Source organism: Lepidochelys olivacea (genome assembly GCF_965140295.1).
Source record: "Lepidochelys olivacea isolate rLepOli2 genome assembly, chromosome: 15".
Classification (NCBI taxonomy): Eukaryota; Metazoa; Chordata; order Testudines; family Cheloniidae; genus Lepidochelys; species Lepidochelys olivacea.
In genome coordinates this window covers 2,875,420-2,897,627 of record NC_140425.1, presented here as the reverse complement: position 1 = coordinate 2,897,627, position 22,208 = coordinate 2,875,420, and the positions used below count along the sequence as shown (strand labels likewise).

General features: G+C 53.7%; 2 protein-coding genes across 7 annotated transcripts in view; one reads left to right on the top strand and one right to left on the bottom strand.

Annotated features, from left to right (window-relative positions):
- The window catches only part of LOC311531587 (acyl-CoA dehydrogenase family member 11-like), a 29,721-nt gene extending 10,344 nt beyond the window's left edge, over window positions 1-19,377 (bottom strand). The window contains exons 1-9 of the mRNA XM_084649087.1: window positions 18,939-19,377; window positions 12,277-12,509; window positions 11,445-11,544; window positions 8,760-8,877; window positions 7,624-7,766; window positions 7,333-7,482; window positions 6,783-6,877; window positions 3,545-3,644; window positions 2,095-2,235 (exon numbers count right to left, since the gene is read on the bottom strand). Coding sequence (XP_084505213.1) covers window positions 2,095-2,235; window positions 3,545-3,644; window positions 6,783-6,877; window positions 7,333-7,482; window positions 7,624-7,766; window positions 8,760-8,877; window positions 11,445-11,544; window positions 12,277-12,509; window positions 18,939-19,241 — 1,383 coding nt within the window. The 5' untranslated portion in view covers window positions 19,242-19,377. The remainder of the gene's footprint in view (window positions 1-2,094; window positions 2,236-3,544; window positions 3,645-6,782; window positions 6,878-7,332; window positions 7,483-7,623; window positions 7,767-8,759; window positions 8,878-11,444; window positions 11,545-12,276; window positions 12,510-18,938) is intronic.
- A 1,083-nt stretch (window positions 19,378-20,460) lies between these two features.
- The window catches only part of HORMAD2 (HORMA domain containing 2), a 67,002-nt gene continuing 65,254 nt past the window's right edge, over window positions 20,461-22,208 (top strand). For all 6 annotated transcript variants that reach the window (XM_084648941.1, XM_084648940.1, XM_084648938.1 and 3 more), the window contains exon 1: window positions 20,461-20,525. The gene's annotated coding sequence lies outside the window, so the exon portion shown is untranslated. The remainder of the gene's footprint in view (window positions 20,526-22,208) is intronic.

The following is a 22,208-nucleotide window of genomic DNA, read 5'->3' as shown; positions in this document are numbered from 1 at the left end:
GGCAGGTGACTCGTTACCCTACATGGACATAAAGCGATTTGGAGGGACTCTCTGGGGAGAGGATCTAAGCCGCAGTGGTTCTCAATTAGGGCTTTGTGTGCCCCCGGGGGAAACATCAACTCATCTAGATATTTGCCTAGTTTTACAACAGGCTACATAAAAAGCACTAGCATTGTCAGTACAAACTAAAATTTCCTACAGTGACTTGTTTATACTGCTCTATATACTATACACTGAAATGTAAGTACAATATTTATATTCCCATTGATTTTATAATTATGGTAAAAATGAAAAAGTAAATTTTCAGTAATAGTGTGGCTGTGACACTTTTGTATTTTATGTCTGATTTTGTAAACAAGTAGTTTTTAAGTGAGGTGAAACTTGGGGTATGCAAGACAAATCAGACCCTTGAAAGAAACCCTCTGCAGAAAAGGACCTAGGGGTTACAGTGGACAAGAAGCTGGATATGAGTCAACAGTGTGCCCTTGTTGCCAAGAAGGCCAATGGCATTTTGGGATGTATAAGTAGGGGCATTGCCAGCAGATCGAGGGACGTGATCGTTCCCCTCTATTAGACATTGGTGAGGCCTCATCTGGAGTACTGTGTCCAGTTTTGGGCCCCACACTACAAGAAGGATGTGGAAAAATTGGAAAGCATCCAGCGGAGGGCAACAAAAATGATGTAGGGGGCTGGAGCACATGACTTATGAGGAGAGGCTGAGGGAACTGGGATTGTTTAGTCTGCAGAAGAGAAGAGTGAGGGGGGATTTGATAGCTGCTTTCAACTATCTGAAAGGGAGTTCCAAAGAGGATGGATCTAGACTGTTCTCAGTGGTAGCGGATAACAGAACAAGGAGTAATGGTCTCAAGTTGCAGTGGGGGAGGTTTAGGTTGGATATTAGGAAAAACTTTTTCACTAGGAGGGTGGTGAAGCACTGGAATGCGTTACCTAGGGAGGTGATGGAATCTCCTTCCTTAGAGGTTTTTATGGTCAGGCTTGACAAAGCCCTGGCTGGGATGATTTAGTTGGGGATTGTTCCTGCTTTGAGCAGGGGGTTGGACTAGATGACCTCCTGAGGTCCCTTCCAACCCTGATATTCTATGATTCTATGAAGGGGGACAATGGTCGGGAAAGGTTGAGAGCCACTGATCTAGGGTGAGCAGTCATATATGGGGAGTAGGCTTGATAGGATTCTCATAACATCTTATTGAGGGTTTCTGTGTTAATAAAGCCAAACCCCTGGGAGGAGACAAGTTTGGGTTTTACATGGTACATGAAATGATCTGTGTGTAGAGCAGATTGGGAAAGGCACCTACTCAAAGGGCCACTTGGTCAAAACCTTGAAGTTCAGCAGCTTATAGTATCAACTGTGTGAGGTCAGCAAGTTGCCCTGAGAAGCAGACAGTAATCCCCATGCTCCATTAACAAATAATACAAAAAATAGTGCCTGGAAGTAAAGAAATTTGTTTCAAGACAAACACAATTACCTTCCTCCCTCCTTCCCTGCCTGGATAAGTGGATCCATTCAAATTTCTGCACACATTTAGAGAGAGAGAGAAATAGCGGGAGAGACCTCTAGAGTTAAGGTTGAAACTGAATTTCTACACAAACTCAAGCCCCTTCTTTAATTGCTCATAACTGCAGGAAACAAATTCCTCTGGGGAATGAACTGTCTTTGCTTGGTCTCTGCCCAAAGGAGAATTCTCTTTTTTAATTTTAGCAAAATCTTTTCAGCCAGGTGTACACACACTTTAAAAAAAACCCACACCACTGTTCCATCTGTTCTGATCAGAAATGTTATGTGCCTCATTCACCAATCACTGACTGAAACATGCCTCTCCCCTGCCCTATAGCTGACCTCCACTCCCCCCAGCAGAGCAGTTAATTAACTCACCTGCTCTAAATGGCAGCAATCATTTCATTGTTCAGCTAGCCTTGCAGGAGCAGGTTTTCCTCTTTCTACCCCAAGCACTGGACGCTGTATTGCGGCTGCAATTTGTATTCTCCCTGTAACTCGTTCCTCTGTCCAGCCCGGGGTCAGTGACATGCTGCACAGAGCCCATCCCAGGCTGATCGAATGTGGCCACCCAATACCTGTTTCCCAGTGTAGAGCTTAGCGACTGGTGTCAGCAGCCTGAGAAGATGCAGGTCCTGCTCACTGGCCATCTTGGTCTCCTCTAATCCCAGCAGCCTGGCTATCTCCATGAGCATGAGAAAGGCCCCTCGAGTTTCCACCTACAGGGAAAAGAGAAGCAGGGAGCAATCATGTGCAATCCCTATGGGCACAGGCATGCATCAGCCACAACTGACCTTGTACCAGGAGAATTACGCTGAATCACTACCAAGCCCCTGAAAGAGAAACTTGTCCCACCACAGCGACAAGCATTTGCATGATGTTACATTGCTCGGGGCAAGAAGGGAACAGAAGGTTTGGTTGGGTTTGGGGAAGTGAGCAGGGCCATACGTTGCTGCAGGTTGTTTTTTGGTGATTTGCCATAACAAACAATATTTTCTCCTCTGATCTCTGTAAAGCAGAGAAGGACCAAGCGGCTAAATCCAGACCCAGGTTTGAAACCCCTTCCACAGCCCGACTGAGCCATCAGAGCCAGAGTGCAGGTTCGCACCCAGCTTGCTCCAGATCCTCAGTCCTGTTTGTCTGTGTATTGTTATTATTTATTTCTATTACAGCAGGGCCTAGAGCTCCTGAGCAGGATCAGGGCCCCATTGTGCCAGGTGCTGCACAGACAGAGTGGGAGGCACCCACCCTCTGAAGTGCTTACAGTCCCCATAGAGTTTAAATAATACAGCACCATGTACTGCACCAGGGATCCCACAAATTGCTCAGGGACCATTTTGGACATGGCTGAAACCCACTCGGGGGTGCTCTGTCCACCTCTACTGGTGGCTGGGTCTCCTGTCAAAGTTAATGAGCCAGCTATGGCCTTGGCTAATGGAGCTGAGCCTCTTAGCTCAGGCCGCTGAGGCTCATGCTTTGAGATCCAGAGGTCCCAGGCTCCATTACGTGCCCTAAGGCAAGGTATAGCCTGCACTGAGGTTACATGGGCATCCATGCACTTCTGTGAGGAACAGCACTACACCTGCCTGCTACCTACGTAAATCCAGGCTCCTGTAGAGAGGCTGGATTCCTGCTCAGCTCAAACCCTGCTGGAGTGCGTGTTACATCCCTGTCTAATATGCCATAGATCGATATTAGCCAGTTCTGGCAGCCCTTATGCCTAAGCAGGTTTGAGTAGGGTGACCAGATATCCCGATTTTATAGGGACAGTCCCGATTTTGTGGTCTTTTTCTTATATAGGCTCCTATAACCCCCCCCCCCCCCCCCCGTCCCGATTTTTCATACTTGCTGTCTGGTCACCCTAGGTTTGAGAGCAGCAGTAACAAAACTCCACAGAGCTCAGACCAGCCTGGTTGTGAACACCAGTGGTGGGCTGGCCTTGCTGATTAACAGCTCCCTGCGGCAGTGCTGAATCTTTGCCTTGCGTATGAGTGAGTGGCGAGCCAGCTGAGTGCGAGGAAGCCTTACCTCCAGCCGGGCCACGGTCTGCATGTGCAAGGGATGGTCCTTGATGAGCTTCCCAAAGACGACCCGCTTGCTGGCATACTCTCTGGCCAGGTTAATCATCCTAGGGACGAAAGGGCAGTCAGGCAAGGAGGGTTAGTGGCTGCAGCCTTTACATTCCCATATATATTAAACCCATTTCCTAACTTCCCCTTTGAGCCATTCACAGCTTGGGGTTGCAGAATAACCCCGCCATGGCAGATGGAAGTGACACTGTACTGTCAGCCTAGGAGACAGCTAACCCGCAGCAGTGCTCACTTTTCCCTATCACCCCAGCAAACCTCTTCCCGCTCACCCGCCTGTTGTCAAGTGCTGAAGGCTGGAATGCTGTTGCCTTGGTAATACTGTTTAGGCTGCTCAGCGCATCTGTCCTTGGACTAGCAGCTAATGCAGCCTGCCAACTGAGCAGACCTCGATGTCACTTATAAAGAGAGGCTTACGGTGACAGAGGCACTCGGCCTGGTGTATTGCCCTCAAGTTGCAGTCCTAGCACCCTGGCTCCATGGTTACAGGAATGCTAACACCAGTATGAAGTGTGCTGTAGCTCACGAAAGCTTATGCTCAAATAAATTGGTTAGTCTCTAAGGTGCCACAAGTCCTCCTTTTCTTTTTGCGGATACAGACTAACACGGCTGCTACTCTGAAATGTGGCAAGGAGTGGCTCAGTCAACAGCAAGAGTCTCTGCTGTCCCCTAGGCCACACGAAGGGTTAAGGCGAGGGACCCTGGCATTTACAGCCTGAGACAAACAACTTACCTACCACCCTGCCAGTTTCAGGACATGTTTGTTACCTCCCCTTGTGCCTGATATCTCAGACACAACATCCCTATTCATTGTTCTGTTAAACCATCGGCTCTTGTGCAAGGTTGGGATGTATCTGTACTAGCCTTCTGAAAGGTATCTGCGTAAATATTTAGTGTGTTATTCTTTTGCCAAGGCCAGGCCTACTTTGGTTTACAGCCTTTGGTTCAGGCCTCAAATCTGGCACTAGGCGCAGTGCTCCAGGCTCTCTCTCTGTTACACCGCCTAGCTCCCAGTTATTATTCGTGATCATGTTTAGGGTGGTATTGCCAAAGGCCCAGCTACGAAGGGGGGCCCCTTGTGCTAGGCGCTGTCCTGAGTAGTGGACAGTCTCTGCCCTGAACTGCGTCCAGTCTCAGTAGATCAGACAGATGTGGGCTGGGAGGAGGCAGAACACGCCAGTGCACATGGCATGTTAGTGCCGTGAAAGAGAGGGGGCAGGGCAGGGGAAGGAGAGTAAGAGGTAGGCATGAAGTGCCGCTACGGGGAAGAGATGGTGAGGGAGGGGAAGGGGAGGGCTGGAGCAAACAACCAATCAGCACCAAGCAGAGAAAGTCAGCAAAGGTCCTACAGCGTTAACTGGAATGTCCAGAGGTGCCTGCCTTGGCGGCTTCTGCCCATGCCCACTGGAGTCTCTGGCTGGCTGTCTTCTCCCCAAGGCCACATGGCAGGGGTGGGGGGAGGCACTGCCTGGGTCCTAGCACAAAGTTTCTCTGTAGGATGTTTCTGGCCCCCAGTCCTGCCCCAGTGGATGCTTTGGGAGGGTCTAACATGGCTCTGGCATGTCGGTCTCAATGCCAGCTCAGGCAAGAATTGCCCATGTGATGCTGGCATGATCCTCAAGGAGGACAGACCTGCTGCAACCATCCCTCAGGTCCCTGGGGAGTTTGTCATGGTCTTTCCCTCCACCCCTGCTAGTTCACACCTTCCCACTACCTCCTGAGCTCCTACCCTGAGTGGATGCTGATGCGCCTCCCCCATCCCACCCAGAGGGGCAGCAGCGACAAACCCTTCTCTTGCACTCCCTGGCTGCCCCATCAACACCACTAGGAGAAACACCAGTCCCTGAACCACTGCTGGCTCCCCACACCCGCATACACATGCCACGTTCATCCCTGGTGCTGCTGCACCCCTCCCTTCCCAGCCTCACCCCTGAGCTTGTGGTGACAGCAGCATCTTCTCTCCACCATTCCCCAGCTGTGGGGACAGGAGTGGAACCTCCACTATCCCCCGATTTGGATGCAGCCGGGCTCACGTATTCATAGGTGGCTGGTGCCCTGTTGTGCTGGATGCTCGTCAATCTCTGACTGGGTCCCGGGGCGCTGCTATAACACCAACAGTAGCCAGAGTGGCTCAGGATCTAGCTTGAGCCACCACATGTCCTGCTGAATTGGGAGGGGGAGCAGCTGCCAGAGGAACACTTCAGAGCCCCTACGGGTGGAAGGTCAATGGAGCTTTGTCAATTTACATTTCTTCACCTGGAGAGCTATTGAGGGGAACAATGTACATTTGGGGGCATTCTTTGCGACTCTTAAGACAGGAGGTTGCCCAGCAAGTGTGGCCTCTTGCATAGGCTCTTTTCAGAGTGGCAGCCGTGTTAGTCTGTATTCGCAAAAAGAAAAGGAGGACTTGTGGCACCTTAGAGACTAACCAATTTATTTGAGCATAAGCTTTCGTGAGCTACAGCTCACTTCATCGTATGCATACCGTGGAAACTGCAGCAGACTTTATATATACACAGGTATTTTTTCATATTCTCTGTGTATATATAAAGTCTGCTGCAGTTTCCACGGCATGCATCCAATGAAGTGAGCTGTAGCTCACGAAAGCTCATGCTCAAATAAATTGGTTAGTCTCTAAGGTGCCACAAGTCCTCCTTTTCTTTTTGTTACAGTGTGTATGGTAACACCCATTTTTTCATATTCTGTGTGTATATAAATCTCCTCACTGTATTTTCCACTGAATGCATCCGATGAAGTGAGCTGTAGCTCACGACAGCTTATGCTGAAATAAATTGGTTAGTCTCTAAGGTGCCACTAGTACTCCTTTTCTTTTTGCATAGGCTCTGCTGAAATTATTATCTGCCCTGCTGTAGTGCCTAGGACCCCCCTATGCTAGGCACTTACAAACACAGAGCTAAGAGGCGGACCCTGCCCAGAGCAGCTCACAAGCTGAGCCAAAATTAGGAAGTCCTACTTGAAACAAAAACTGCAAACAGGAAGTTTGAAAGCCAGGATGTTGTGAGATAGAAACAACCTTCTCCTCCCACTTCCCTGCAGCACTTAGCTCCCAGATGCAGCCACACCACAGCCCAGTATGGCTCATAGCAGCAACGCAAAGCGGAGCCCCTTTGTCCGCCTGGCTGCTCCCCCAGGGGCCTGGAGATCCATGTGGGCTTCACCTCCTCATGCCAGCCACTGCTGAGATGACATTGTGGATCCTAGTTATGGTCAACATGTTGGCAATGGAAGCCACACCCCGACCCTCTGCAGAGATCTGAAAGCATCAAGGAACAAAGGCTAGAATAAATCCCACAATGAATCTTCTTGGGAGCGGAGTGTGTCCATGGGCTGGTGGAAATGGACTCTTCCCTCCATCTCAATCATAGAATCTCAGGGTTGGAAGGGACCTCAGGAGGTCATCTAGTCCAAACCCCTGCTCAAAGCAGGACCAATCCCCAATTTTTGCCCCAGATCCCTAAGTGGCCCCCTCAAGGATTGAACTCACAAGCCTGGGTTTAGCAGGCCAATGTTCAAACCACTGAGCTATATCTGTCCCCCCACACCGAGCTATCCCTCCCCCAATCTGGCTCAGTCACCTGAAAAATCTGACTTCTTGCCTGGAACTCCCCCCCATGTTACCATGTGTGTGTCTGCCAGCTCAGCGCACTGAGTAGGGGAGAGCCACCTGATCTCGTGGATTGCGATCTGCCCACTGCTGCCCTGGCATACCCGGTGTGCCTGGGCTCCATCCAGCAGCAGCTCAGCTGTTGGCACCTGCCTCGTCCCCAGCTTCTCCTTTAGCCTTTGCACCTCAATGCCATTCAGCTTCCCCTCCTTATCTCGCACCTCCAAGAAGAACAGGGACAGACCTCTGGAGCCCTGCACAGAAGCACATGTAAGATCCCTTCACTGCAGGGAGTTCTACATAGGCTGAAGGAGGAGGATTTGGCTGTGATGAAGAATGGAAGGGGAGGAAAACAATTTATCTGCCACCTCCCTGGGCTCCACTGGGAAACTAACCTGTTCTACACGTCCCTGAGCATCCATGATCCTTGCCAGGGTCAGCGTCATGTCTGAATCAGTGGCCGATGTAAACCATTTAAAACCGTAGAGGCAATATGTGCCATCTGGCTGCTCTCTGGCCACTGACTCTGTGCCACTAGCTGCAAAAAAAGAGCACAAAATCTTGGCTTTAGGGGAAGCATCTGTGACAGGCAATGCTGGCTTGTGGCTTAAGCAGCACCTCCTCAAATTGCTCTACGCTGTCAAGATGAAACATGGATCAGCAACTAATCCCCTTCACTGTCCTTGGGTGAAGTGCAAGCAGGGTAGAATACCCACGCCTCCCTAGAAAAGGAGCCCAGCTAGAGTGTGAGCAGCCCACAGCAATTGCTCCAGGCTAACAGCAAACACTGGCAGCGCTGATAGGAGAGGAATGCAGCATGACTTATAGGCACAGTGATGCAATGCCATCAGGGCTCCCATTCCACCAAGAATGGCAAGGGGCGCTCTGTACCTAGGAGTCCTGCAGTCTTGCCTCACCCAACAGCATTCACTCTTCAGCTGGCCCTTTAATTTCTCCCAACAGGGAATTACACCTCGCCTTCCAGGATCCTGCTGAGGGGAACACTCCCCTCCCAGAGTCCTCTGTCTCCAATATGCAGTGTTGAGATTTCCCTGCGTGCTTAAACCCCCCATATCGCCAACATTTGCATGGGAACAAGAGCGGGGGACTAGCATTGGAAACAGCGTCTTCCAGAGTCCTCTGTCCCATCACAGCAGATGCTGGCTGGAACACCTCTGCTGCCCGTGTTCAGGGCTGAACTTCCAGAGGTGGGCGCAGGGCATTCTCTGTGGAGGGTCAATGGCTCTAGACAGCTGAGTGGGTGTGTGGTAGTGGCCTGGAAGATCTGTTCTGTTGTGTGTTTGTGGCAACAGGACAGATTGTCAGACCATCTGTGGCGGGGGGGGGGGGGGGGGAGGAGATGTATGGCTTCCCTTGGTTTTAATCCACTGCGTGGTTTTGAAAACAGCCCCAGTTGTTTTACGTCCTTGTTAACACGACCCACTCTGGTCGCACTGGCCTTGCCGGTCAGCAAAGAAATGTGGCCCTACGGAGGCTGCCGCTGGAGATGCCTTCAACCTGTGACACCTACCGACATCAGAGCCTCCTTTGCGTTCCGTCATCCACTGGCCAGAGGTCCAGAACTTCCTGGGCTCGCGTGATGTCAGGTGGCCAAAAGCTTTCGCTAGAGGCCCTGAAAGACCAAGAGACTGGGGGCGGGAGTGGGAGGGGGAGAGAAAACCAAGAATTTCTTGAGAGAAAGATCCAGAAAGGCCAGCTACACATTTCACTGACAACGTTCATGGACTCAACGGGGAGAGGATTCCACCTTCCTCTGAGGCATCAGAGATCAGCCAGAGCTATAGACAGGACACCAAACAGGCGGACCAGCACTCTGAGGTGGTACAGAGAATCCTCTTTCCAGATTCCTGGCTGGTGGGTCTTGCTCATGTGCTCAAGGTCACACTGATATCCAGATTTGGGGTTAGAAAGGAGTTTTTCCCCAGGTGAGATTGGCAAGGGCCATGGTTTTTTTCCCACCTCCTTCTGCAGCATGGCACATGGATCACCTGCTGGGACCACCCAGGCATATCCCACCTAATCAATTTCCTGCCATTGCAGAGCCTTGGGCACTAATGGCATCTCAGTGTCTTCAGTTCTCTCACTGTGACACACAATTTAGGACTGAAATGCTTTAGTCTAAGTAAAGTCTCCATAGAGGCGTCTCTGGGTGGTGGTGGCAGCCTGGGACATACAGGAGGTAAGACTAGATGATCTAATAGTCCCTTCTGGCCTTAAACGCTGCAAAACAATTGTCTTCACAAGCTGCAGAGGGTCATCCAGGAACCTGTCCCTGGGTCAGAATAGGCAAACTCTAGACAGGGCAGGGAATCTTTCAATGTCCTGAATCCCTGTGTGTCTGGTGACTGCTGCTGAGTCTCAGAAATGGCCCAGCGTATCCGTGGGAGAGGGCTGAGAGTAGCATTGTACAGAGATAAGATCCAGACTCCATTACACAGGTACACGTCCTGGGAGATGCTGAGCACCCTCAGCTCCCCCTGACTTCAGCACCTCTAGAGATTTGGCCCAAGAGTTTCCGCAGCAGCCTATGCACCAGGGTACAATGTACATCGCCAGTGCACAGCAAGCTGGAGGGAGGACAAGGCCCTTAGGATTATTTGCTCACTGTACAAAGGCCAAGCTATGCTGGTGGGCTCAGGGCCTGATTCTCCCCTGCTCTGTACCTTGTGTAGGCACAGACACCTGTGCAAACCTGGCCAAATCCTCAGCCCTGGGAAGTCAATGGAGCTCAGCTAATTACACCAGTTGAGGATCTGGCCATGGCGTTTAGCACCCACTTTGCACAAGTGTAAGTGACTGAACAAGGTGTAAGGAAATGGAGAATCAGGCATTTGTGGCCTTGAAGTGAAAGTACCTGGAAGGCCATTTATTGTAATTATTATTTGCATTACAGTAACAGCTAGAACAGTGTGGGTCCCAGGCCCCACACTGCTCCCGGAAGCAGCCAGCGTGCCCCACAGCCCTGGGAGCTGGGGGTGGGGGGTGTCTCCCTCAGCACGCTACTCCTGCCTGCAAGCACCGCCCCTGTAGCTCCCATTGGCTGGGAATGGGGAGCTGTGGTGGTGGTGCTTGCAGAGAGGGGCCGCGCGTGGAGCCATGTGCCGCCTGCCCCCTCCCAGGGGCCACAGGGGCGTGTTGGCCCCTTCCGGGCGCGACGTGGGGCCGGGGTAGGGAGAGAGCCTGACTTAGCCTTGCTGCACTGCCGGAGGTAAATGCTGCCCAGCAGGAGGCTGCGCCCCAACCCCCAGCCCTGAGCCCCCTCCTGGAGCCAGCACCCCAAATCCTCTCCTGCACCCCAAACTCCTTCCTGCACCCCAAACCCCAGCCCTGACCCCCCTCCCAGAGCCAGCACCCTGTACCCCCTCTTGCACCCCAACACTCTGCCCCAGCCCAGAGCCCTCTCCTGCACCCAAACTCCCTCCCAGAGCTTGCACCCCTGATCCCCTCCTGCACCTCAACCCCCTGCCCCAGGCTCAGCCCAGAGCCCCCTTCCACACTGCGAATCCCTCGGCCCCAGCCCAGAGCCCGCACCCCCTCCCAAACCCTTACCCCAGCCCGGTGAAAGTGGGGGAGAGTGAGTGACGGGAGGGGGGGAATGGAGTGCATGGGGCGGGGCTTTGGGGAAGGGGTGGGGCCTCGGGGAAGGGGCGGGGTAGATTCTGGGTTGCCCTTAAATTCCAAAAGTGATCTTGGGCATAAAAAGGTTGGAGACCACTGAGCTAGAGGCTTCGTCGGAGAGCAGAACCCCACTGTGCTCTGTGCTGAATTCAAATGTAGTACGGGCACTTCTCGGCACAACGAGCTTGAAATCTCACTAGACAGGACACCAATGACTCATCTACGCAAGAAACTTGCATCAGTGCAGCTGCACTGCTGCCGTGCTCTCCCAGGGACATGCACTGCCCACACTGGACGCAGGCCGGCGTGACTACAGCATGCGGGGGGGATCAATCACACCCGTGAGGGATGTGGGGACACCAATGGCCCTTTGTAGTGTAGACCAACGCTGAGGCACAGAACAGGGAACTGACTTACTCAGAACCACCGAACAGGTCTGTGGCAGAGCCAGGAACAGAACCCAGCTCTTCTGGATCTCGTCCAGCACCCTAGCCACGATGCCATGCTGCCTCTGCAACAAATGTAGACACCTGCAATGAAGTAGCCTGTGCTGATGAGTGACTGGCTGTGTTCTTACCTCCATGACTTTAGCTGCTCCATCAGTCATGGCCAGTGGGCAGGTAAAGAGGCCAGCGGAGGGCGCGTATAAGTACAGCTTGGCAACCTGGTACACACGGCTACCGAAGAAAGAGATCAGGAATGAACATGCCGCACAGCAATTCAGCCGTAGTGAGGAGGAAGGTTCCCGGTTTGGAGAGAGAAGTGGGTGCAGCCATAAAAACTGGAGAGTATCAGGACCACCCAGCTCTGTGAGTAGAAGAGGAACAGTCTCCAATCCAAACCAGTCTATGGCAGGGTAGGAACCGGAGTCCTGGCCCAAGGGCTAGTAGAACCAGGACACAAATGAGCCCCAGGCTTGTGCCCTGGTAGGCAGCATGCAGGGAGTGCAGTTCTAGAGCACGGTAATAACTGAGAGCTCTCTCTTGGGGCTGGAGCTCCTCAAAATTGCTGGTGAGCCAGATCCAGCCCTGTGTTATTCCAGTTTTATGTCAGGGTATTCCAGTGCAGTGTATGTGTGTGACAAGCTGGAGTGAGTGGGTGAGTTAGGCCCCCAGAGTGATGAAGGAACATGGTGACATGTTAGAAGATTATGAAAAATTATAGGCAGTGAGGACTGATTAATGATGATGTGGTGTGTTACAGTGGGCAGAAACACTGCTGTTCTTTCCAGTGGGGTAGGGGTGAGTTTGCCTATATAGCATTTATTACCCATGAGAAGACGGGGGACCCAATCCCGCGATGTGCTGAACATCAACTTTTGAGGCTTAACCTGCACCATGCACAGGATTGGGCCCTGGACGATGCACATGCCTGAGCCTGTGTAGTGGTTTTGATACCCATGTGGTTACCTCCAGTTGGAGTATCTCCTCTCATAGGCCTCAGCAATCAGCCCCTCCTCTGCTGCAATCTCCTTCATCCTCTTCCAGGCTGGGCAAGTGACAATGTGGTCCACACGCCGCCCCCAAGCATCATAGTGCTGCAGTGCAGGAGGATTCAACTCGCACTCATGCCCCAGAGCGTCAATCTCGGCTGCCACACAGGCCCCAAACCTCTCCAGATCCAGACTCACCTTCTCCAGCACCTGCAAGGCAGCCCCGAGGAGACCTCAGAACACACTCGGTGGGGTGAGGAACCTGCAGGCAGTCCCTGAAATGTCCGTCAAGGCAAAGGATGGACCCTGTTCCTGGATGGCACTAACCATCTCTTTGCCCACCCTGTCCCCTCTGGGCTGCTCCTTCGGTGGCATCTCTTATGAGTTGGGACAGCAGCCTCCCCCTTAGCCTGGGATCAGAGGGTCACTCCGCTGTCACGCTGCCTCCACATTCTCCTCTCCTTTTGCAAAGCAAATCACCCACGGCCACCCCTCTGGATTTTCCAGACGGCAACAGAGATTTAACGTCCACCAGACCCTGAGAGAGCAGCACACAGGCACTCATTTACTGATAACAGGGACACTAGCGGGAGAGTCTGCCAGAGCCATCTGGAGAGGAAGGAGTAATGACCACTCCATTCGATGAGGAAAGGAAGATGGCTCAGTAGTTTGGGCCCTAGCCTGGGACTTGGGGAACCCAGGGTCCATTCTCTGCTCCGCCAGCGACTCCCTGTGTGGACCTGGACAAGTCACTTCTCTCTGGGCCTCAGTTCCTATCTCCCAGAAGTGTAGTGAGGCTAAGTACTGCCAAGCTTGTGAGACACGCTGGTACTAGGTAACAGGGGCCATAGAAGTAGCTAAGACTTCTTCCTGCTAAGAGCTGATCTTTTCTGTACTCCTAACCATGACACCTGACACTGCCCTTGCAGGGATCTCTCTTCCCTCCAATATGGGGCAAGGCTCTTTTATCAGAAGGGACATAGTTATGGAGATGAAGTTCCTGAGGCCTGACACTACACAGGCTCTGCTGCTGTGACGCATGGCCAGAAAGGGTTAAGCGTCCTGCAAAATAAATGACTCAAATGCAACACTTAAAGCCATATGGGAAGAGAATGTTTGTGGTTTTGTATATTTAAACATATATGAGGTAGTGGTCAACAATATAATCAACAGTCCCTGTCTATGCTGTATTCTGTTAATTCAGAGATCAAAAGAAAATCCTAGCATTTAAATGAATTGTAAACATAGGAAATCGCTGTATTCATCTCTCTTCAAAGTTTATAGCAAATCATCAGTGAATGGTGGAAAAAACAGGCAATTGCCTTATGTTAATCTGTGTGAATAATTAACGATGATGCTTAGGACATGAGGGCCTGTTGTTCCCCGAGGGACTCCAACCTGTCAAAGGCAGCTTGAAATTGTATAAAATATCCTTGGGTCCCAATCCTTTTTATCTCAGATCTGCTTAAACTTCATCAGGGGAAGTTTGAGTCGCAAGATGAGATCCCAGTTATGCTGGTACATCCTGGATATGATATTGGACATTGGACTATAACCTATGGACTAAATTCTAAAAGAACTCTTTGCAACTACAAAGCTCACCATCCCTGCTATAATTCTGAACCTCAAGAAATGAACTCATGTCTGTATGTTATATTGATCTTTTATATTGAACACTCTCTCTCTTTCCTTTTTTAATAAATTTTAGTTTAGTTAATAAGAATTGGCTGTAAGCGTGTATTTGGATAAGATCTGGAATATTCATTAATCTGGGAGATAATGTGTCTGATCCTTTGGGATTGGTAGAACCTTTTTATATGACGAAATAAGATTTTCATCAATTTTCATCCTGTCTGACTTGGGTAACTAGGTGGAGGCCTGAGGCTGGGTCACTTTAAGGGAACTGTGTTTTGGACTTTGAGTGACCAGAAAGGTATAACAGAAACTGTTTAGTGCTGGCTTGGTAAATCTAAGTATTAAGATTTCCACCAGCTTTGGAGTTCTCTGCCCCATTCTTTGCAGTTCACCCTAATAGAGTGACCTCGGCTGGCTCCCCTGGGCATCCAGTCACAGCAGCCTCCGTAACAGCAGGGCTCCCTAGTGCAGATGCAGTGTATGCTGACAGAAGGAAGAATTCTGCCAGCACCATCTCTCTGAACAACATTAGCTATGTCAGCACAGATGTGTATAAACTGGGGTTTTGTAAGCAGAGTTATATCAGCTGGGGGAGAAGGGAGGGTGTTAAACATCCCTGCCCAACTTCACTAAGGTGACAAAACTTTACAGCGTAGACCTGACTTTAGTTGCTGGGCCGGAGTAGAGAGATTATAAGACATCCTCCCATTGGATGTTGATGAAATACAAACATTAACATTTTCCTTTCCTTGGTACCAAAGTACATATTGTCTTTTCATTAAAAAACACCCTATATGATCACCTTCTTTCTCATTTTTCCTTTCAAACTGGATAACCAGGATACAATATATATTTTCCAGTTAACTCTTTGAATACTCCATCCTTCATATCAACCAGTTTTCTCCCAGGCTACCCCATCCTAAAAGATCAAGCTGTGTGCCCGGGGGATCAGGGGAGAGCTAACACCTCCTGGAGGTCTGTGTATCAATCCCACAGTGGTGAGGCAAGGGTTAAGGAGCTGCTCTGGACACCGGAAGTCACGCCCCCTCGCCTCGGCTGGGCAGGCTCCCAGGGGCAGGAGCATTTGAAAAGGAGCAACTCCATTCCCTCTCGCCGGACCAAGGAGGAGAGCAGCCGGGTGCAGCAACCTCCTGCTGAGAAGCCGCTGGGACGGAGCCTCCTAGCCAAGTCGCTGGAAGCCCATCAGCTGTAGGAGCCAAGGGTGACAACTTGCTATCACTAGGGGAAGGGGCTCCAGAGAAGCCAGGAGAGATCCCAAGACACGGTGACCCCAATGGAAGTACAGAGATCAGGGACAGGAAGTAACTTGGAGGTGTAAGTAAGGGTACCAGACCCTAGGCCACAGATATGGTCTACATTAGAACCCAGTGGAGTAGGGTGAGCCTGGGTTCCCCTAGCCCCCTGCCTTGGGACTATGGCCGCTAGGCAGAGTGGATTTTGACTCTTGCCTTTGGGCAATGCTACCGGGGACTATAGCCACTAGGCAGAGTGGCCCTGGACACTTGCCACTAGGTGGTACTGCCAGCTTAGGGCACCCAGTCAGCCCCTGACAAGGGCCTCGTAGGGCCAGGTGGCTTCCATGACCCCAAAACAGACCTGTGCCTTACAGGCACAGTCTAAGAGTCCAAGTTGCATGTGCTTAACTGTTCTGGAATTTTCCCTGAAAATGCAAGAGCCCCGGGGCCTCCCGACCTGTTAATCTCAGTCGAGAAGCAGAGCATGACCTCAGTAGGTAAGTCTCCAAACGGTGCCAGGCGTCTAACTAGGCAGGGACTTTGGAAGTGTAAGCAGAGTCAAGATGAGCTCTACCCTGACATCTGGTGGTGAGTCATGGTGGGTTGTGGAAAAGAACTTTAGGGGCTGAACTCATTTGCATAGGCACACCCACCCTGCATAGATGGTCACTTTGGCTGCTGTAGGAGCCCCAGTTTCTCTGTTATTGGGGCAGGAATAAACTGTTATTATCCTGATTATGTGAATCAAGGACAGTGGAACTGTACTTGGCCTTTTGTTCTGATGGAGGGACTCACCATCAACTATGCAGCACTCGCTAGGCAAGGGTCATAGGTTCCAAAACCCAGTGAATAGAGAGAGGCATTAATACTTGGTAGCATGGGCCTCATGCTAATTGCATTTTCTCCTTTCTCCACTGTAGAATATCAGAGCTAATTTTGATTCCATTAGGAGTCTAGTGACAGGCTGCTGAGCTGAATTCACTTTGGGCTAATGGTGCACCAGCACTGAGGCTCCCCTACTACAAGCTGAAATCATAAAAGAGCTAAAAGAGGTGAAATCACTGAGTGTTGTGTTAAGTAGTGGGGGAGTCTGAAGATATATTGCGGAGCAGTTTGTGGGACGGTTGGCAGAGCAGAGCAGCTCTTGGAGCAGAGCAGTTTGTGGGATGCCTGGAGTGGCTCATGGTGATGGCTGGCAGAGAGGAGCAATGCGTGGAACGGCTGGTGGAGCGGAGCAGAGCCCCATGGAGAGGTGGGGCAATCAGCTTTGGACCACATAAGGTGCCTCTTAACACCCGCCCCCCCATCTCCACCCAGGTTGGGAGGTAAAGCTCTGTAGTTAAACTTTCGAACTCTGGTGCTGCACTGACCAGGGACAAAGACTTTTGGGGTGTTGGACTTTTGGGACTTTGGGTGATTTTGGGTTGCTGGACTCAAGAACCCAAGGGAAAAGTCACGCCCCAATTTGCTTGGGGTGGGTTTTTTGCTCATGGGTTGTGTTATGAATCCTGTTGGTGGTGTTTCCCCAACATAATGCCACATTGTTTCTCTCTGTTATTAAAAGGCTTTGCTGCACTCAGACTCTGTGCTTGCGAGAGGGGAAGTATTGCCTTTTGGAGGTGACCACCAGCGGGGGTGGTATATATTTGTCCCAGGTCACTGGGTGGGGGCTCGAGACAGTTTTGCATTGTGTTATTGGAATGGAACCCCTGGATACTGAACCCGGCCCTTGTTGCTACCAACGCTGATGGGCAGAAGGGTTACAGAGGTAAAACATGATCATGAGCTTGCAGCAAACCCAGAGTGCTGTGCTTTGTTCACCTCCAAGCAAAGTGTCCCCACCCTCCAGGACGGGAGAGACTGGCAACCTGCCTGGTAATTCACACGCACTCCAAATGGACCTGCCACAATTACCTTTGTAATTCAGGATGTTGCCCAAGAGTTCTAATAGGCGTGTTGCCTACCACCTGGTAGAAAGAGATCACTGTCCCTGCATTTGTGACCACAGAACATAACATCCCAGCAGCATCTTAATGGTGCTCTTCCACTAGGATCATCCACGAACCATCTAGTCCAAAGCAGAATTCGCTAACTGCCATGCAGCCTCATTCAGTGCTTAACTGTATTCAGTGCTCGGATAGCCCAGTGGTCGGTGTATTAGAAATGTTTTAACACAGAGATGATAGAGAGATGATCCCTTACGCTACAGGGCATTTTACAGAGAGATGGAGGAGTTCCATCTCTTTCAGTGATGGGGAAGCTCAGCAATGCAGAAACCAAGTGTACACAAATCTGTATTATCACTTCTACAGTCAGACCTGTTTCCACCACTAGAAACAGAAGACGCTTCCTGTAGGATTCATACAGGGTTCATGCGCTTGGCAACATTCAGGGCACACCCGGAGTGTTGTATAGGAGCTGTGCACACACAGCTCCTCTCAAGGGCATGAACCTTGGAATCTCGCCCAGATGACATGAACCGTGGGAAGCCTCCCAGGACTGGGCTCAAGGCCCGAGAGCAAGGAATGTGGTAGATAGAAATTGGTAAATAAGAATGTTAAACAAAGCCAGTGTATTCCTTTTATCTGTTGGAGAATGTAATGCGTGGGGGGAGAGAAAAAGAACAAAGGAGAGGGTGGAAAGCTGACAGGCAGAAGTCCATTGGCAGACCAGCTTGCTTGCTTGCTTAAAGCTTTGTGCTGTCTTGTCACTGAACCGCAACAGCTTCCCTAGAGGGAGATGGGCTCCCCCAGCACCAAAAATAACCACACATAGGAACAGAGGAGCGGCAGAGCCGGAAGAGTACCCAGAAGTTACCTACTACAGAACAGGCCCAACAAAGAAAATAACAGAACGCCACTAGCCATTACCTTCAGCCCCCAACGAAAACCTCTCCAACGCATCATCAAGGATCTACAACCTATCCTGAAGGACGACCCATCACTCTCACAGATCTTGGGAGACAGGCCAGTCCTCGCTTACAGACAGCCCCCCAACCTGAAGCAAATACTCACCAGCAACCACACACCACACAACAGAACCACTAACCCAGGAACCTATCCTTGCAACAAAGCCCGTTGCCAACTGTGTCCGCATATCTATGCAGGGGACACCATCACAGGGCCAAATCACATCAGCCACACTATCAGAGGCTCGTTCACCTGCGCATCTACCAAGGTTATATATGCCATCATGTGCCAGCAATGCCCCTCTGCCATGTACATTGGTCAAACTGGACAGTCCCTACGTAAAAGAATAAATGGACACAAATCAGACGTCAAGAATTATAACGTTCAAAAACCAGTTGGAGAACACTTCAATCTCTCTGGTCACTCAATCACAGACCTAAAAGTTGCAATTCTTCAACAAAAAAACTTCAAAAACAGACTCCAATGAGAGACTGCTGAATTGGAATAAATTTGCAAACTGGATACAATTAACTTAGGCTTGAATAGAGACTGGGAGTGGCTAGGTCATTACACAAATTGAATCTATTTCCCCATGTTAAGTATCCTGAGCAGGAAAGCTGGAAAAATGTGTATAGTGGGGGTGTGAAAGGTATTGAACCAAACTGTAAACCCTGAATATAACGGAAACCACTTCAAGCCAGTGGGTGGAGCAGCACCCCCAGCACTGCTAATTTCAGCACCTATACTCTGCGACGATACCGAGAGCCTGAAAAGGTGTCCACAATCTGAGCAACAGGGGGTTGTGCTGCGCACACAACACATACACACACAGGTCAAACCTGGGGTGGCAGGCGTGTTTTCAAGTAACGCTGAAGGAAAGCATCTTCTAGGTACTGATTTCTAATCCTGGGCTGCTCTTGGAAAAAGGTCCCAATTTCAGTCCTGGCAAATGGCACCTTCAGCTCTTGCAAGGTGCATTTGTCCCAGGTCTCAACTTTCTGACTCTGACCCGCCGACATCTTGGTTCCTCTACAGCTCAGCTTTGGGCACTGAGGCAGGAGGCAGCCCAGCTTCCACCGCTTGTGATTGGTGCCAGAGCTCCACGTAGATAAATGACTGACACGCCTGACCCTGCAGAACATGACAGGGGGTTAGTCCAATTGCTGGTGTTCAGAACTGCCCTGGGTTCAATCCTCAGTCCACGACTGTGTCTGTGTTTAATCGCAGGAGCCCTTCAGTAGCTCAGAAAGCAACTCAAGGAACTCTTCTTGTTTCCCCTCCCTCTGGGGCTGAGGTTCCAGCAGCCACTGGCTGCCAAGTGGAGCAAAGGTCCGGGAGGGAGGAGAGAGAAGCACCAATAAGAGTGCATGTGGGCAACATTTATGCTGGCTCTTCTTGCCTGTCTGTCAAACCACTGATTTGAACCCGCCTATTTGTGACACTCCCAGAGCTGGGGACTAGGGAGAACAGGATGTGATGTGACAGTCTGCAAGTAATAACGCAAAGTGCACACAATTAGAGAGACGAGGAGGGGAAATACCACCACCACCACTGTACTGAACCAAAAACCCACCCTCAGCGTGAACTCGTTCCCAGGCTCGTTGGCCTGTTTCTCGGGGCTGGGGCGGGCGCCCGGGCGTTTGCATCTTTCCCTGGGGCCAGTTGCGCATCTGGGCATGAAGCTGATGAGCCCGCCCGGACTTCAGGCCGCAGGGAAAGGCCTCGAGCGCCTTCCCCCTTTACCCGTCCTCCGGCCCAGGGGTCTGGACGGGTCAGCCAGGAAACAGGACAGCAACAACGTGCCTCGACGGTGGCGTCGGCGGCTCCAGCCCCGAGCCCGGGGCTCGAAGTCACAGCCGGGCTGCGAGAGGGCAGGCGAGCAGCCAGAGCCGGCGGCCACCGGAGCAGGGGGTGAGGGACGAAGCTGGGCCCAAGGGCGCCGCACCCAGCCCGTCCCAGCGCTTCCCAGGCCAGGCGCCCCAGGGGCTGCTGCGGGGCTGCTGGGCAGACGGGGCGGAGGCCCGGGGCCAGGGCTCGAACCCTCCCCCATTTCACCCCCTTTGTGGCGGGGTGCGGGTAAGGAACCGCAGGCGGACTCAGGGCGCCCTGGGGTCCGAGGCAGGGCGGCGCCCGGAGCGGGAGCCCTGGGAGGCTGCTTCTGCCCGCGCCCCCGGGGAGCCGGGCCGCTGCCTGCCGGCCGGGGCCGACCCTGCTGAGGGGGCGGGTGCAGGGGGCAGCGCGCGCCGCGCGGGAAACCGAGACCGAGCGCGGGGCGCTGGGGGGAGGGGGCGGGGCCTGAGCGCGAGGCTCTGAAGGGGGCGGGGCCTCAGAGCGGGGCGGGGGGAGCTGGGGGCGGGGTGTGGGGCCAGGCGGGCTCCGCTCTTGCTCGGTGGATCGCGGGGCGGCGCAAGGCTCCTGACTCCCTGGTGAGGTACCGGCTGCGGGAGGGGCCTGGCTCATCGAGACCCCCCCCGCAGAGCCTGAGGGGGCGGCATCCCCCTGATCCCCGTCAGCCTCCCCCCCCAACCACGCTCTGCGGGGGGCGGCGTCCCCCGGATCCCCCTCAGCCTCCCCCCCAAACCACGCTCTGAGGGGCGGCGTCCCCCGGATCCCCCTCAGCCTCCCCCCCAAACCACGCTCTGAGGGGGCGGCGTCCCCCGGATCCCCCTCAGCCTCCCCCCCCAACCAAGCTTTGGGGGGGGCGGCGTCCCCCGGATCCCCCTCAGCCTCCCCCCCCAACCAAGCTTTGGGGGGGGCGGCGTCCCCCGGATCCCCCTCAGCCTCCCCCCCAAACCACGCTCTGGGCGGGCGGCGTCCCCCGGATCCCCCTCAGCCTCCCCCCCAAACCACGCTCTGAGGGGGCGGCGTCCCCCGGATCCCCCTCAGCCTCCCCCCCCCAAACCACGCTCTGAGGGGCGGCGTCCCCCGGATCCCCCTCAGCCTCCCCCCCCCAAACCACGCTCTGGGGGGGGCGGCGTCCCCCGGATCCCCCTCAGCCTCCCCCCCCCAAACCACGCTCTGAGGGGCGGCGTCCCCCGGATCCCCCTCAGCCTCCCCCCCCAAACCACGCTCTGGGGGGGCGGCGTCCCCCGGATCCCCCTCAGCCTCCCCCCCCCAAACCACGCTCTGGGGGGGCGGCGTCCCCCGGATCCCCCTCAGCCTCCCCCCCCCAAACCACGCTCTGGGGGGGCGGCGTCCCCCGGATCCCCCTCAGCCTCCCCCCCAACCAAGCTTTGGGGGGGGCGGCGTCCCCCGGATCCCCCTCAGCCTCCCCCCCCAAACCACGCTCTGGGGGGTGCGGCGTCCCCCGGATCCCCCTCAGCCTCCCCCCCAACCAAGCTTTGGGGGGGCGGCGTCCCCCGGATCCCCCTCAGCCTCCCCCCCCAAACCACGCTCTGGGGGGGGCGGCGTCCCCCGGATCCCCCTCAGCCTCCCCCCCCCAAACCACGCTCTGGGGGGGGCGGCGTCCCCCGGATCCCCCTCAGCCTCCCCCCCCCAAACCACGCTCTGGGGGGGGCGGCGTCCCCCGGATCCCCCTCAGCCTCCCCCCCCAAACCACGCTCTGGGGGGGGCGGCGTCCCCCGGATCCCCCTCAGCCTCCCCCCCCAAACCACGCTCTGGGGGGGGCGGCGTCCCCCGGATCCCCCTCAGCCTCCCCCCCCAAACCACGCTCTGGGGGGGGCGGCGTCCCCCGGATCCCCCTCAGCCTCCCCCCCCAAACCACGCTCTGGGGGGGGCGGCGTCCCCCGGATCCCCCTCAGCCTCCCCCCCCCAAACCACGCTCTGGGGGGGGCGGCGTCCCCAGGATCCCCCTCAGCCTCCCCCCCCAACCACGCTCTGAGGGGGCGGCGTCCCCCGGATGCCCCTCAGCCTCCCCCCCCAAACCATGCTCTGGGGGGGCGGCGTCCCCCGGATCCCCCTCAGCCTCCCCCCCCAAACCACGCTGTGAGGGGGCGGCGTCCCCCGGATCCCCCTCAGCCTCCCTCCCCCAAACCACGCTCTGAGGGGGCGGTGTCCCCCGGATCCCCCTCAGCCTCCCCCCCTAACCACGCTCTGGGGGGGGCGGTGTCCCCCGGATCCCCCTCAGCCTCCCCCCCCAAACCATGCTC